This window comes from Cololabis saira, chromosome 16 (genome assembly GCF_033807715.1).
Source record: "Cololabis saira isolate AMF1-May2022 chromosome 16, fColSai1.1, whole genome shotgun sequence".
NCBI lineage: Eukaryota > Metazoa > Chordata > Actinopteri > Beloniformes > Belonidae > Cololabis > Cololabis saira.
This window is the reverse complement of record NC_084602.1, coordinates 26,536,339-26,552,680: the sequence shown is the minus strand read 5'-3', so window position 1 is coordinate 26,552,680 and position 16,342 is coordinate 26,536,339. Positions and strand designations below refer to the sequence as shown.

Genomic DNA, 16,342 nt, shown 5'->3' with positions numbered 1-16,342 from the left:
AAACTCGCATCTGAGAGAATACAAGCAAGAAATCACATAGGAGGGTCCAGCATGGATAAATGCTGGCTAGTTTTGAGGGAGAGAAGGGCATACAAGTCGACTACATCAAAGGGTGCACACTATATTGATGCAAACTTTCCCATTAATACACTAAGTTAATATTACTTTGGTATGCTTATAAGTACCTTAAGTGGAATGGCATTTTTGCATCTTCAGAGGTTTAAAATTGCAATTTATTTTGACATACCGGTAGGTCAATTGCCTTTAGTGACAACATTGCCATTTTGCTGCAAAACCATATTTTTAAATCACTCAAAACTGTTTCAATTCATACGATCTCTTTTAAAGTTTACACTCCTTACAATCTAATAATAGACATAGGGTTGTTTTAACTTCAGTGTTGCATTAAAGCATTTTTTTTGTCTTGATCATCAATCCGAGTCCCAGTTGTAGCCCACAAAGGTCTGTACCATATATTGTGATTATTGCTACCAAAGTGAAAAGGGAATTGGTGGATAAAAGTGTTTATTATATAAGGTTTAAATGGATCGAGACACCTGAAAAAAGGAATACAGAGACTTCTGTTTAAATTAAATTTGATCTCTCCTTGAACCTTTATTTTTTTTTAACCATAAATGATTTTCTCCATTACAGGCTATAAAACCATTGACATATTAAAAATGAAAAGACAAATTGTAATGGGTAAAGGCATTGCATTTTGTCAGAAACCAAAAGTAACAGCAGATTTTATAAAACTAGCACATCTTGATGTGAGTGTTAGTATCTGAAATTGCCATGCACATAAAAAGTTGCGTGTGGCTTCTAAGATATTTATATGCTGTTAGGATTTAATGACTGCAAAGAGAGCTTTGTCTGTGGAGACCCTTCTGTTAACACAACAGGAATAATAACTTAAAGATTTTATTTTCAAAACAAATAAATTGGTGTGGAAACTCTTTTGGAAAATATACATAAACTCATTCTTACTAGATATGTTAAATATACAAAAATATTGCTATATTTACAGATGAACACCCAAAAGTCCCATTGATTACAATTACAGACTAAAGCTTTGATTCAGCAGGACATACTTAGAGTGGTACGATCACTGACACTAGAGGGTGCTTTATTCCCATCTCTTATAACAGTAAAACTCAGGAGGGCGTCTAGCAAACAAAATATACACCATTTACGCTGTTAAATGCAAAATGAGTACTTCAGGAAATTAAGACCCACACCATTATCATCAAATTCAAAACAGCTTCTGAATTAAGCATCCCATCTCTCCGAATCCTGTTTCTTGTCTCGCACACACAAAGACTTGCAGTAAAATTCAGTGTTATTCTTAAGTCCTTCCCTGGTCTCCTTCAGTCTCGACGACACACTGACGCCGTCCCTCCTCAACAGAACCTGCTGCTCCATTTGTTCATTCAACACCATCTGAAGTTGGAAAATGTGGAAAAGAAGAAACAAACATTTGTGTTGAGCAGAAGCCTCGACGGTAAAATCAGTAAAATTATTTTAATTTTAGCCAGCATAGCTCTAGGAATGTCAGTGTTAGATGAAATATTTCAGCTATTGGATGAATTGACACAAAATGTTAAATGCATTTTTACCCCTGAGGCTGAAAAGTAAATGTATGTTTTTCTTTTTATTTACTTAGCTTTTCTTACCATGGACACTTTCTTGCTGTGCTTCCTGTCCTGCAGTCTGCTCCACAACTTCACAACTCTCAAGCCCTTTTCCCGTAGCTTTGGGTTTCTTTGCAACAGGTGGCGGCACCTTGGGTCCTTTCTTTGTTTCCTCTGCTTCACTAATCACTTTTGTTGCAGAGGAAACCTCCAGCTTCTTATGTTTTGTATCCTTATCTTCTGGCATTCGCTTGGTCTCAATCACGACCTTCGTGTTGCTTTTAGAGAAGATAAAGCTTGCAGTGCTGGTAGGAGATTTGGAAGGAGGTGACAGGCTGAAGCGAGATGAGGAGCTCTCTCTGGATCTGGCTGCTGTCCTCAGGCGGATGGCCTCCTGCAGGTTCATGGAGGGTGCGCTGGTCGTGGCAGGAGGGGACTTTTTGACAGGACAAGCTCCTGCGGATGAAGGCGCGGGTGGAAGCACGGGAGACACGGACTTGGGTACTGTTATTTGTGAAGCGTCAACAACGGGTGGAGAAGCAGATGTGGGACATGCCACGATCAGAGATCTTCGGATGGGCTTCTGAGGAGCCTCACTGGTGGCGGAGCAGGTTGGGATTTGACCGCTGGGCTGCTGTTGGTCCGCTGGGACCTCCGGCTCTGGTTGCTCTTGTGCTTCTTCAGGGGGTTCAGGGCTGCCGTTGACCACGTTCGGGGGGGAGGGTGTGGTATCGGTGGTGGGCTGCTCATCTACAACAGGTGCAGATGTCTCCTCTTGGCTTTGAGGACTAGACTGGTCCTCAATGTCGATCACCTCTGGTGAGGTTGAAGGCAAAGACATGGTTACAGTTGGAGAAGAAGCCGGTTCTTCAGCCTGTTCTGATGAAGGCGGGTTTCTGAACTCAGATGGAGGTGACGGGGGTGCCCCATCAATTACTGGTTTATCTGTTGCCTGAGATACATGTGAAGGTGTGAGGAGAGGAGAGGCAGGAGGCGGGGGTGGAATGCTTTCAGGGGGCTTGAGAATACTGTTAGAGGTATCTGTGTTAGTTTCGGGTTTCAATGGGACATTTTCTTGTGGCGGATCAATCTTCTGCTCTGATGGCAAAGGGGGTGGAGGTGGAGTACTTTGTGGTGCAGGGAGTTCACTTTCAGGTGGCGCATCTTCAACACACTGAACGGCATCTTCAGAAAGCGGAACGGCATCTTCAGAAAGCGGAACGGCATCTTCAGAAAGCGGAACGGCATCTTCAGCAGGCTGAACGGCATCTTCAGCAGGCTGAACGGCATCTTCAGCAGGCTGAACGGCATCTCCAGAAAGCTGAACGGCATCTCCAGAAAGCTGAACGGCATCTCCAGAAAGCTGTACGGCATCTTCAGAAAGCTGCACGGCATCTTCAGAAAGCTGCACGGCATCTTCAGAAAGCTGAACGGCATCTTCAGAAAGCTGAACGGCATCTTCAGAAAGCTGTACGGCATCTTCAGAAAGCTGCACGGCATCTTCAGAAAGCTGCACGGCATCTTCAGAAAGCTGAACGGCATCTCCAGAAAGCTGAACGGCATCTCCAGAAAGCTGAACGGCATCTTCAGAAAGCGGAACGGCGTCTTCAGAAAGCGGAACGGCGTCTTCAGAAAGCGGAACGGCGTCTTCAGAAAGCTGAACGGCATCTTCAGAAACCTGAACGGCATCTTCAGCGGGCTGAACGGCATCTTCAAAAAGCTGAACGGCATCTTCAGCAGGCTGAACGGCATCTTCAGCAGGCTGAACGGCATCTTCTGAAAGCTGAACGGCATCTTCTGGAGAATGTTTGGGGGTGAACTCTGCAGCGGGGAGAGCAGCAACCTCTTCGGGAGGTGGAGGGGAGGTCTCTACAACCAGAGGAGGGAGGGCTTCTTTAGCTGGTGAAGCAGATGTTACTGGTATCGGTGGGATGGCATCTTGAACTACGGAAATAGGGGACTCTTCAGACCCCACAGGAAGTGGTAGTGGCGAAACCTCCTCTGTTTTCAGAGAAACTGTTTCAGCAGAAGAAGCCTGGACTGATGTAGTAGGTGGAGGAGGGGGAGGTGAACACGGTGGAGGAGGGGGAGCTGTGTATGCTGGGGGAGGAGGGATGGCCACACTTTCTACTTTTGTCTCTGGTTTAACAAACCCAGTTCTTAGAGATAATTCCCCCCCAAAACCAGGATCCTTTGGTGGCACCTGAACAGGCAACACTAGTCCTCCTTCTCCAAACAGGGGCGGAGGTGGAAGAGGGTAGTCGATCTCATCAAGCCCTCCAACGCCCACTGGTACCATTGGTGGAGGCGGGGGGGGCCAGGACGACTCGGGGGATACGGCCTGCACTGATGTGATGGAAGCAGGTTCGGCGGTCCGTAACGTGGGCCGCTGAGGACGCTGTTGTCCCGGAGTTGAAGTCGGTGATGGAGAAATGTGTCTTAATGAAATGGCCGGTAACGTGTCCATGTTAGTTTTTGCGTCTATAGATTGGGTGGGTGTGTTTTGACCTCCTTCTTCCGTCGCTGCCAGTCGTCCCTCACGTTTCTCGACAGCCTTCATTAACACCCCACTCAACATATCACATACTCTAACTTTCTCATCTTTACTATTTTCTTTCAAACCGCCATTCTCAGCTAATCTTTCCTTGTTCTCTTTGGGAGTTTCTCCATTCAATACCCCATTTTCCTGAAATCTCTTCGCCTCCAGCACACATGGGGATCCATTTACGGCCTCCACAGCTACTGTTGGGTTCTTGTGCTTTCTTTCGTGCACCGAACTCTTGACGGAGCCCTCTGAAGACACGGACGGAGACTGTCTCTGTTGTCTCCTGTCCTTTGGATTCCTCTTTATGATGGCATAGGTGTTTTCAGGGGCCGGGGGTCCTAAGAGCAGCTCAAATGTACGCTTGTTGTGAGCCCATACCTCGGGGGGAGGAGGTGGAGGAGCGTGGACTTTGGGTGGAGGAGGGATGTTGAAGAGGTCTCTCAGGGTCCGTACCGATGGGCTGGCGCTGACTGCGTCAGTGGAGTCAGGTTTAGGTTTCCCATTGGATTGTTTTATTTCAGGACGTACTGGCCGTGTCTGAGCGGGCAGAGCTGAACCAGCAGAAGTAGACCCAGGAAATAACCTTTGGAGCTTCGCCAAGATGCCCTTCTTGTTCTTGTTGTTGTGAGGATGTTCAGAGACTTTTGGGGAAGTTGCATCTTGGCTCGAGTAGCCACTGGATGGGGAGATTACTTTATTGAGCTTCTTCTCATGTGTTTCCTTCTTCTCCGGTGAAGCTTTTGGGGAAACTGTTTCCGTCTCTCTTTTGGCATCCTCTGTCTTTGGTTTCTGCAGCTGAGATTTGATGAAAGAAAATGACGCCGAGCCAGTGGAGTCATCTAGAGAACTCGTGTCTGCGTGGTAGCCAGGGCTGTCTACAGTCTTGGAGGGTATCTGAGATAATTCAAGTTTGTCTTTTTCACTTTCCTCACCTGGGACTGAGGTGCTATTGAGAGAGGCTTCTCCTGAAATGCCTCTCACGTCTGCCAGATCGCGTGGGCGTAGTTTCGACTTACTGTGGAGAGAATTAGAGCGCCTCGGGGGAGGCGGAGCCCGCTTGGACTTCATGACAGACAGGCTTCTCACAAATTGCCCATTTTTCTTCTTGTCTCCCTTAATACGGAGCTTGCTATTGGACGTGCAATTGGAGGAAATAACGCTCACTTTGTCTTCCTTAGATGAAGCATCCCCATCCTGAGATCTCTTTTGCCTGGGGGTGCTGCTGCTAGAGATGGTTGAAGAGTCGGACACCAAGGTCTCTGAAGAATCAGTATTGCTCCAACAGGAGGTGTCGGACATATTGGGAAAGTTGTATTGAGAAACAGAGGTGATGTGGGAGGACGTGGTCTTGACAGAAGAGGCCCTAGAGGACGCACGGGAGGGAGCTGGACTGGGCAGCAGCAGGCTGCTCTTGCTTACAGTGCGAACACTGTTGCGACTCCGGCTTCGGCTGATTTCCACCACATCAATGGAAGGTGGCAACACAGCGTTAGGAATGATTTTGGACATGTATGCAGCCTGGGGTGACATGGTCATGACGGGGCTGGGCGGCTGCTGCTGGAGGCTGGAGGCCGTGGTCATCCACGGGACTGCCAAGCTCCGAGGCCTCTGTTCTCCCGCCAAGTCTGGAGCCAGGCGGTCCAGCAGGGCTAGGTCGTCCCTATGACCAGCATGGGGAGCGCCGAGCTGCTCGATTATGTCTTTGCTGAGGGGCTGGACGGGGTTCCTGGCTTTAAAGCTGGTACCGGCTTCCTTTGAGGACTCTACAGCCTCTTGCGGCCCGTCAGTGCTGGGGCTGTTGTCAGTCTCGCCATTATGAAGCTGCTCCTCATCTAAAGGATGAATCCAGCCAGTTCTGTCCAAGCCTAATGGAAAACAAACAATATTAGACAACTCTTCTTACCAAACTGATAAAACCATCAATTTGTGTTTTTATCAAGTATTTCACAAAGATCTTTGAAGAGAAACTTATTTAAAATATTGGCTGCATACCCAGCTCTTTCTGTACATGTTGTGGGATCCCAACAACGGTCCTCCTCTGTCTTCTCCTCCTTTTGGCTTTTTCTGACTTTTTCCCAGAATTCAGTGGCCTGAACGATGATCCTGGATGACATTAATATAAGACAGAAAGAATATTGACTATGAAAAAAAATGGGTACATGCTTTTAATCCGTCTCGTTATGCTGCTTTTACATTATTATTATTATTATTATTATTATTATGAGCTTTATTTCGAACATGCATATTAAAATCATGGTCAAGACTTCCTTGTAAAAGAGATTTATATAAATATAAATAAAGATTAAATAAATAAATCTATAGGTTGTATTTTTGTCATCTTTTTACTATGTGGAAACTATACTAAACTTTAACTTAAAATCTAAATATTGAGATAATAATCATTCAAGTTTTGAATTTTAAATAAATTCAAAGGTTTTTTTGTAAGCTTTAAATGTCAAAAACATTCAATATAAGTGTGAAATATTTGGAATAATAAGTCCGACTGTAAATGGTGTGTAACCGATGTTGAGTTACCTTGCCTGGTGATCCCGGAGCGAGATGATCTGGTTGAGACGGATGAGCGCATAGAGACAACGGAGGATGAGTCAGGAAGGGTGCTGTCTGTTACAAAACCTCCACTCTCCCCATCTGTTTGGACAGTCATTATTGACTGGTCGGAGGATAAAAAAAAGTATATATTGTTATTGTTATGAATCTTTATTTCGGCTTGTACACACTTTTTTGCAGAACAAGATGAAATGGTAAAAAAAAAAAAAAAAAAAATGTCTTTTGCCGAAAAGGTGTAGGCAGAAGCCGTAGCTTATAGTGCCTACCCTTTTTTCTTATGATCAGCATAAATATGAGACATTAACTTTACTCCGTGGAAACAAACATTACATAAAGAAGACAAAAATAAGTAAGACAAAATATAAAATTGACGTTTCACATTCTAGAATGTTTTAGATAGTATACTTTATAATTATATATATAAACATTTCCTTAAACTTGAAGATAGAACTAGACATTTTTAGGTTGCTATTACAACTATTCCAAATTTCTCTAGCCTTAATTGATGTACATCTCTTTTTAATATTTGTTCTTGTTGTCATCATCTCAAACATGAGTTTCCCCCTCAGGTCATAGCGGGTTTCTTTTATCTGGAACAGGTCCTGAATGTAGTTTGGAAGCAGTTTCTGCTGGGCTTTAAAGGCAAATAAAACAGTTTTCTGCTCTACTATATCATGGAATTTTAAAGTATTATATTTAATAAAAAGATTATTTGTTGGTTTAAAATAGTCAGATCTATTAATTATCCCTAATGCTCTCTTCTGTAACAGGAAAATAGGGTTTGTATTTGTTTTATAGGTGTTACCCCATACCTCCACACAATAAGTCATGTATGGAACTATGAGTGAGTTATACATCAAAAACTGTGCTCTGTGACAGAAAAAAAAAATCGTTTTATTTAATATTGCTAGGGTTTTAGACATTTTTGATTTTACACTATTTATATGGGATTTCCAGCTAAGTTTATCATCAATTATTACCTCCAGGAACTTATTTTCTTTTTGTATTTATATAAATTATGTATTTTATATACATGTCTTTTTCCACTTAAATCAGTTGTACTATAATTGTGCATGTACCGTCTGTGCAGAACTTACAATTGTGCTTTCACTATCCAAGTACTCCACTCCGTTGCCAGTTTCTGCAAAGAGTCAGAGTCAGTCATTAACCTGTCCAATTTTTCACCAGTCTCAGCAGTGATCTTATCTTTCCACTGCAGAGCATCATCGGCAACATGAAAAAGGTTATCAATGTTTGTGGAGCCGCTGTAATTTATTACCCAGATGTCCAACCTGTATAATTAGTGTGCTCTGTACCTTCCTGCTGCATCATTTTCAGCCCCGCCAGAGCCTCGGTGTGGAGGTCCTCCAGGTACTTGGGCCTGCTGCTCTCAATGAACACATTCTCTGGGAACAGCTGGGGAGCCGGGGGCTTGTCGTTTTCATCTCGCTTCGGGATTGCTGGAAGCAGAATGGGAGAGGGGGATCAGGTTGGATCAACTCAAGGCTCTGCGTTACAGCAGCGGCACATAAGGGAGCCATGTGGACAAGAAGAGAACGTTCAGGTCCTCATCACGGACATTTAAGCACAAAAGCTGTCCATTTGTTTTACGGTTAATGCATGAGAGTGTGAGTTAAATGGGCTGAACCCCCCCCTTCCTTTTACGGGGGATTAAACTCCTGTGACTCTTACAAAGACCTTACAGAGGGGATTATCGTATCAAAAAGCGATCATTGGCAACATATGCCAACATGTTTACATACAGACAAAAATAATAGAAATACCAAGGATTTAGAAAAAAGAGGAGGAGTTGGCTTTGAGATTGAAATTTAAAAGCCAATAGGTTAAAAACAATTACATCTGTGTAAAATTGAGGTTTTAAAAAAAATAGATAAACATGGGCAAATGCTGTTTAGCATGTGGCAGGACACTAGCAGCGTCCTGACGCTCCCATGCCACAACCCGGGATCAACGACCTGAAACACTTCTGTAACACTTTTACGCAACAGTGGGACCCATTCTACATTTAGCTGCTCTACTGTCCTCACAGCCGCTCTAACAACAAGAGGGAGTCAGCCTTGTGAGCAGCTCACTTTTACTCTCTTCCTCCATCTGATACACACATTAAAAAATAAACACATCTATTGGTGTACATAAAGTTTCTTTGTATGACCTATAAATAGCATTACCTAATATGTCAGCCGAGCAAACAACAGCAACAGACAGAAACTCGATTTTCAAGGTTTAAAGCAACAGTTTTACTGACAGTCAAACCAATCCTGTTGATCCTGCCTGTCCTGATTTTACATGATAAAAATGTTTCAGTATTCAGGGAAGGATCAATTAGTCTGACCCGACCACTTCAGCATCTAACGGTTTCTATTTACTCACCTTTCCGCTTTAAAACTGTTGGAAAGAAGGCACAAGTACAGCTGGAGTTACTCAACACAAGCAACACCATTGTCTCTATTAAATCTTGTAAATGTAATCCAAAAAAAGTCCAACAAAAATACACTCAAACGGTGCCTTGAAAAGCTGTTTAAGTTAAACAAGTAGTCTGCAGTCCATTGTTTGAATAAACATCCTGCACAGATATCAGAATGTTTTTCACAAAGTTGTTATTGTCAGTTGATGTGCACATAGAGCAGTGAACGTGTCCACAGCCAATAGACGAGCAGAGCTCAGACACTAATCCTCAGCAGCCTAATTCCTGCCATCTCTCTGCTGTCAAACAGATACCCAGCATCTCACTGTTGCTCCCCATCTGCAGGCACACTCGTCCGGGATTGGACGCTCAGAATGGAGATCAAACTAATATCAAACATGTAAACATCACAGTACAGGAAGAGCAAGGGACAGTCGGGGATTTGAGGTGCGAGCACATCAAGGATGTCTCAAGCAAGAGCTTCAGCTCCGTAAACAAACACTTCATGGCTGTGTTTGTATCACACATCTTCAAAACAAAACAGACTTCTAAAAAGAATCAACTTATGTGCTACTTTAGACCAACTTTAATCTTAAAAAGTTTACAATTTCACCACAAGGGGGTACAAGTGCGTAGAAAGGACCTACTTCTAAGGCAAGATTAAAAACATGAGGCCTGAAGCTCCAGAACACATGGTCACACATGTGGACAAAAATGTTCTCTTTTGTTTTCAGAAACATTGAGTTTGCTTGCGGAGTAAAGGAAATGAAAATGTGTGGTAGGTTTTTCTGATCTAGAGAGCTCCCAACCATGTTTTAATCTCCTTAGAGAATACTTTGTCTTTTTTTTTCCCTTCTTTTTTCTTTTTATCATCACTTCTGCTGCTACCGTGAGGTTTGTTCACTTCCTGGTGCGCTGAGCAGACATGACATGGAATGTATGACATCCGAGCAAATGAAAAACATTCCCATGTTTATAGTCTTACTGAGTGAGTCAGACAAAAGTAGTTTACAAAGGGGGGGGCGAGGGGAAAAAATTAATGGCATAAGGTCTCGGTACATAGTAATGAGTAAAAAAAAGTTTAAAAGAACTGGCTGCTGAGGCTGAATCCTCTGCCCACATTTGTAAACAGAGAGCTGCTGAGCATGTGTGAAGTTAAGTTGGTCTAAAACAACAGTTAGCTAGTTACCATGGCAGTGCACACTTCACCGGAGAAGCCTGTAGTGATGGGTGGGGCATGACTGAACATTAACAAGGGACACATTACCACTGGTCCTGCAATCCCTTTGTAATTGTGTCCATATTAATCACACCATCTGTCGCTGCTGGATTGTGTGAATCTGAACGTATTATCAGGCTGGAAATTATAATAACATGAACTCTTAACTGCTGTTTACATCTCTGATTTGGATACTAATCCTAGGATTTGATGCTACGTGGTCATGTCATTCAAATGTCAGGTTTGTTTCTGGTCAGTCTTCTGGACGTAAACAGAGACAGGGGGTTCAAGAAATGTCAAATTGACAAACAGTCTCAACAAATTACACCCACTGAAACTGGTGGTGGTGATGACGAATGTTTACGACTAGAAAAGAAGGCAATCTTTTGAAGGCACGGGTGGCCTTTGGGTTGGAAGGTATACAGCAATTTTAGAAAGTCAGTTTAGAAGTCAATAAAACCTTCTGTCATACTGCTCCTATATGAGCTTTTTTTAATTTCATTTAAATGAATCCTTAAAAACAAAGTGTAGGAATCTCTCATGATGTTGGTGGGTGCGAGCGGTGAGACGGCTGTCTGGGATGGCTGAGAATGCTGAACACCCAACTTGCTAACTTGGTTAAAAAAGACAACGCCACCTATTTGAGAATTTTCCAGGTTACAAAAGAGAAAAAACAGACAGCCAAGGCTTGAGGAAGGAAAGTAACCTACAACGCATACCGGTAAGACGGTCGTAAATATATAATACCACAATAAAAGCGACTACTTTGGACTAATGTGACTGAATTCCACTGTAGTGGCCCACCGCATTATGGGATGCGTTATGTGCTGGTCAGTTGCTGATAACTAAAAAACTAAAGCACAAGGACAAAAATGCTGGCAAAAATGTATCAACATTATTATTTGTTAAATAAAAGAAAAATAAACAGATGACACAAAATCCAATCTGAGCCATTTAAGTCGTTCGGAAATGAAGAATAAGTTTAATCTGATCAGATCTTCGTCCTGCATACACTCAATCTATCAGGAAGACTAAATCAAACGGAAATACAGAAAACTTTATTTTTTATTTCTTTATTTATTCTTTATTCCCCCAAGGTGCATAAAGAAAGTGCACATTACTATATCTATCAAGAAGCAAGGTCAATTTGTGTTTTTAACTATCTTTATTGCTCATTCAAACAAGCTTCACACCATTCCTTCATAGGATGCTTCATTTCGTTGATGCACAGATAGTTTTTTCAGGAATTCAATCTCAAATTTTTATTTGCCAAAATAATGACAAAAAAAAAAATTGTATCTGTTTCTTATTGTTGATACCAAAAAGACTGGCTAAAATATAACTAACATTTGCTGTCAATTTAGTTTATATTTACACCATAAAAACAGGAGGTCTATATGTCCCCATGTGGCCAGAAGAGGTATTGCTACATTAAGCTACATCAAGTCTTCTTAACCTCAAGAAATAAGGAATTTCACAAGAAAGACTAAATATTATCCAAGTGGAATCTTTTGTTTGTTCAATAAGATATCATTTTCTTTAAAAAAAAAAAAAAGCTTGAAAACACTGCTGTGTGTTAAATCAAAGGACGCGAAAATGTGAGTTGCTCAGCTTTGCAATGTACTCTATCATAATTAACTAGAAACAGGAAAACTATTCTCTTCAAATAAACCAGTATGCATATATCAAAACAGATTTATCTTTTTAGATAAGCAGGTTTATATCTCAAGGAATGTTGATTGGTTCATTGACCAAGATAAGCACAGCGCAGTGGGATAACGGTTCAGAGATGTGCGTTAACATGTGAATTAAGACAGACCTTAAGACTTGTGGCTTACTGAAGATATCCAGAGCATATGGAAAGAAACTATCCCTGGAGGTTTTGCAGGAGATTTTGATTTTGACAGACAATTGTCCCCTACCAGAGGGGAATGACTCAAAAAGTTTGTGTGGAAGTTGAGAAGGATCAGCCACAATATTTATTTAAATGCCACAATAAGTCCTAGGGGCGTATAGATACGTGAGAGATGGCAGCTGATGAAGTTCTCAGCAGACCTGAGTAACATGCTGTAGTCTGCCTCAGTCCTTGGTACTGACAAACATTGATGTGGGAGTCAAGCGTTGGCCCACACAAACCTCTCATCCCTGTCCCAACTTGCCACCTTCCTCTTGTTTTTCACAGTCTGGCAGATCACCGTGCAGAGGCTCCAGATCTGAGGGGGATGACTGCCAGGTGTTGTAGCCGTTGTAGTCAGCAGGGGCCTAACTAGATGTCCTGAGATGATGGTGGAAAAGGCTTAAAAAGCATTCCATTTTTAAAACAAATCGTGCATATCCTTCATGCACTGGACACACGTGTTCACCCATCCTGGTTAATGCACTTGTCTGCTCCATTGACTGTTGTCACACCCTTGGATTTCACTGAATTAAATATAAACATCAGGGCTGGGGGAAAAAAGGAAGCACCTACTACCCAGGTAACAGATACACCTGCATCATGAGGCATGTAGGGTTACACTGTAAGACGACACCAATGGCATACCACGACACCAGTGTGTATCAAATTCCTCCAAAAATACTCTGGATTGATAGTGCACACAAAGCGTACTTATTATTTTGCTGGCATTCATTTTTTTTTTTTTAAGATTGTTTTTGGGCTCTAGTGGCCCTTTATTCAAGTTGCAGATATGAAAGGGGTAGAGAGAGAGAGATCGGGGATGACATGCAGCAAAGGTGCACAGGCCGGGATTTGAACCTGCGACCGCTGCAGGAGGACTGTAGCCTCAGTATATGAGCCGCTGCTTAACCCACATGCGCCACCGAGCGGCCCACTGGCATTCATTTTTAACACCAAAGTTAATATCATTGCATATATTTATTCTCTTGAAACAACCAACAGTTTCATTTATCATTTCAAATAATTTATCCAAGATCAAGGAAAATTTTAACTCAGTCAGCTTTTTTACATCAAAGTTTGTTTTAATGGGTCTAGCCATGCAAATAAAACCCACAGAAAATAAGCGGCAAAATGGGAATGTGTCAGACCTGCTCATACCCGTTTGCCATAGGCTTTAACTGTAAGCAAGGACAGATTTTTAAGTGTTGTAAATGAGACAGAAATTACCACCTCGGGGCTGAATGCCTCTACCAATCAGACGAGCTGAACTTTACATCCAAGTGTGCCCAGACTTATTCACACAAAACTTGAAAAGAATGCCTTCAAGGTATTACATGTATGCACATAAGGTCATTAAAGATCATTCATGTAGAATACATTTTTGTATCCATGACAGAATGGCTAATACCTCAAATAACGATGCTTTTGCTTGAAGAAGAGTAAAGATCCTTGAGTGAGTAAGTCAAAGTGGCAACTTTTAAAAGGTAGGGTAAGCACTTTTCTGGATTACTTTAGATCTGTTGATTTTTTTTTAAAACAAATCATCAACAAAACACTTGGAGCAAGCTGGTTAATCCCCCTCCCTCCAGCGGTGCCTGGGAGAACACGGCCCATCATGAACTCTACCAAGCCTCCAACTGTTTTGGGGGATGCTGCCCACACAATTCGTTTCCAGTGTACGGAGCCAGGACTTCGTATGAAGACCAGGTTTCTTTCAGGTTTACTCACAAGATGGACAGCTGGTGGATGGTGAGGATATATTCACTCCATGTGACATAAAGTAACCCGGCTGGAAAGTGTGTAGAATTGCTTATCCTCCCTTTAATACAGTAGACTGTCATGTAAGAACCAGAAGGGAGCAGCTCACACACTTTCTCTAAACTGATGTCAAATCAATTTTTTTGCTTTTTTAAATAATTAACGGCGTGTGTAAAAAATGATTAGTCATTATTTGTCAGAAATAAAAATGTATTTGCATGGTTCCAAACACTTACTTTGCTAATTTAAGCAGAAAAAAAAGGTGGTGTTTGACTTATTACTGATCAATCTCATATCAATCATCATATGAAGTTTCAAGAAATTGGTTCAATTAAAACATTAGTTACATTAGTACTACTCAGGTTAACTTCATGGTTATTCCTTATAAGCAAATATTAACATGAAAGCAAGCTAAAGTAAAATGGTTTAAACGGTTTTCATTTGTGTTCAAAGCGTAAGCATATCTAAAACAAGCCTCACAGAGCAGAGAGTATGCCAGTAAGCTCTTCTCCTCTTGTCTTTCACATAAATAAGAAAGTAGAGCTTGCTATAAGCAACCCGACATCCCTCTGCACTAAAGCGGTAGTTTATGCCGATGTAAAATGGGTAAGTACCTCTATTATATACAAACACAGCTCAGGCTCATAACAGCTCTTGTCTGTGAATTAAACCGAAGAGAACAGTGCGTTCTCAGAGAAGAAAACAGCATTAATATCCAACACTGTGTCCAGCTTTACTCAACTTGGCCTCACTAGAGAATTAACGCCAACAAAGTTATCTATAACAAGACTATCACAAGTGTCTACTGTCTGGCTTAACTGCAGAGGCCATGAGCGGTGACTCACAAAACTCCAGGCACATATTTATCAGCCTCTTTGTAGACCTGGGACAGAGCCTTGGCAAACGTTTTCCTTTCGTGAGAATAGTCAGTGCAGCTGGTGCAAAGCCACGGTAACATATCTGCATATCTTCACAATGAAACAATACAAGATTTCACAAATAATCACTGTTGCTATTGACTGTCTGCCTTAGTTTTGATAACATTGACACCAAACACTCAAACACCATCACGAATAAAAGAAAACTCGATGAAATGAAACTCAAGCACGCCACACAACTGGGTCCAGAGGGCAAACTGGCACTTTTAGAAAACCTTTCAACATTTGAGTGTCCTAAATATTATCCCCCCTACCATTTACTGTAGGTGTGGTGACTTCTATTGTTTTGCAACAAAATCCTAAGAAATGCTCTGAGAAACCTGTTATTATAAATGAGCATATATGTGGAAATGTTTACGTGTCAGTTCTTACATCCTCTAGTGACTTGTTTGTTATTTATTGTGTTAGTGTCAGCTGTTCTCAGTCTGGTATTGATTTTTTGATTTTTTTCTTTAGGTGACAAAGTATCACAAAAATGGACCTCTCTTTGCTCAACCTTTGCACTTTCATCGTTAAAAATAAAAATGTAAAAAAAAAAAAATAAAAAAAAGTTGCTTTCCCATGAAATAAGGTAATGAGAGGATCTTTCACAGGGTATTTTCCCTTGAGGCAATAATGTAAAAGAAAGCAGGCCTCATTTCTGCAATGAGATGAGGAGAGTGAAACTCAACCACAAGTCAATTTTTAAAACCTGTTCTCCTGCCGTTTATCGTCACTGTGTCATACGAGTTACCAGAGTAGCACTGGCTGTCGTACTTTGTTTCGTTTTTTTATAACAGCCGTATCAACTTGCGATCTGTCAAAGGCTGATGTTGCATTTGGCCGTCTTTACTCTGGTAGCAGGAAATGACATTTCCATTTAGGTTTCCACGTGTGCTAGTGAAGGCTTTGCAGAAACGTCTACTCCGGTGGGTCGGATCAAATCCGGTCATTGTTGAAATCCTTAGAAACACTTGACTGATTTCAGGCGGACCATAATCCTTCATGCTTCCAATCCCATTGTATTTGTAATTGTAGAGGTTTCAGTGAGGGCTATATGATATAGTGATGACCATGAACTATTTAAGAACTGGACCTGTGACTCCATCCACATGTTCCTGATTATTTCAAAGACCCGTTTCCAGAGGTGGGTAGTAACGAGTTACATTTACTCCGTTACATTTACTTGAGTAAGTTTTGGGAAATTTTGTACTTTTAGGAGTAGTTTTGAATCACTGTACTTTTTACTTTTACTTGAGTAGATTTGTGAAGAAGAAACTGTTACTCTTACTCCGCTACATTAGGCTACGTTGAGCTGTTACTTTTCTTTTATCCCTTTTATCCGCGTACGCGTCAATCTCATGACATCACTGAGTGATTCT

At 41.8% G+C, this 16,342-nt stretch overlaps 1 protein-coding gene across 3 annotated transcripts in view; it reads right to left on the bottom strand.

The window, feature by feature from the left end:
- Positions 1–508: 508 nt before the first annotated feature.
- LOC133462778 (uncharacterized protein KIAA1522-like) overlaps positions 509–16,342 on the bottom strand; it is a 34,239-nt gene continuing 18,405 nt past the window's right edge. The window contains exons 1-7 of one of the 3 annotated variants that reach the window (XM_061744214.1): positions 9,136–9,277; positions 8,037–8,204; positions 7,842–7,885; positions 6,712–6,847; positions 6,169–6,279; positions 1,674–6,041; positions 509–1,440 (exon numbers count right to left, since the gene is read on the bottom strand). In XM_061744214.1, the coding sequence (XP_061600198.1) occupies positions 1,427–1,440; positions 1,674–6,041; positions 6,169–6,279; positions 6,712–6,847; positions 7,842–7,885; positions 8,037–8,204; positions 9,136–9,205 (4,911 nt within the window). In that variant the 5' untranslated portion in view covers positions 9,206–9,277 and the 3' untranslated portion in view covers positions 509–1,426. Of the gene's footprint in view, positions 1,441–1,673; positions 6,042–6,168; positions 6,280–6,711; positions 6,848–7,841; positions 7,886–8,036; positions 8,205–9,135; positions 9,278–16,342 lie in introns of those variants that run through there. The other 2 variants (XM_061744212.1, XM_061744213.1) reach the window with 2 other exon arrangements.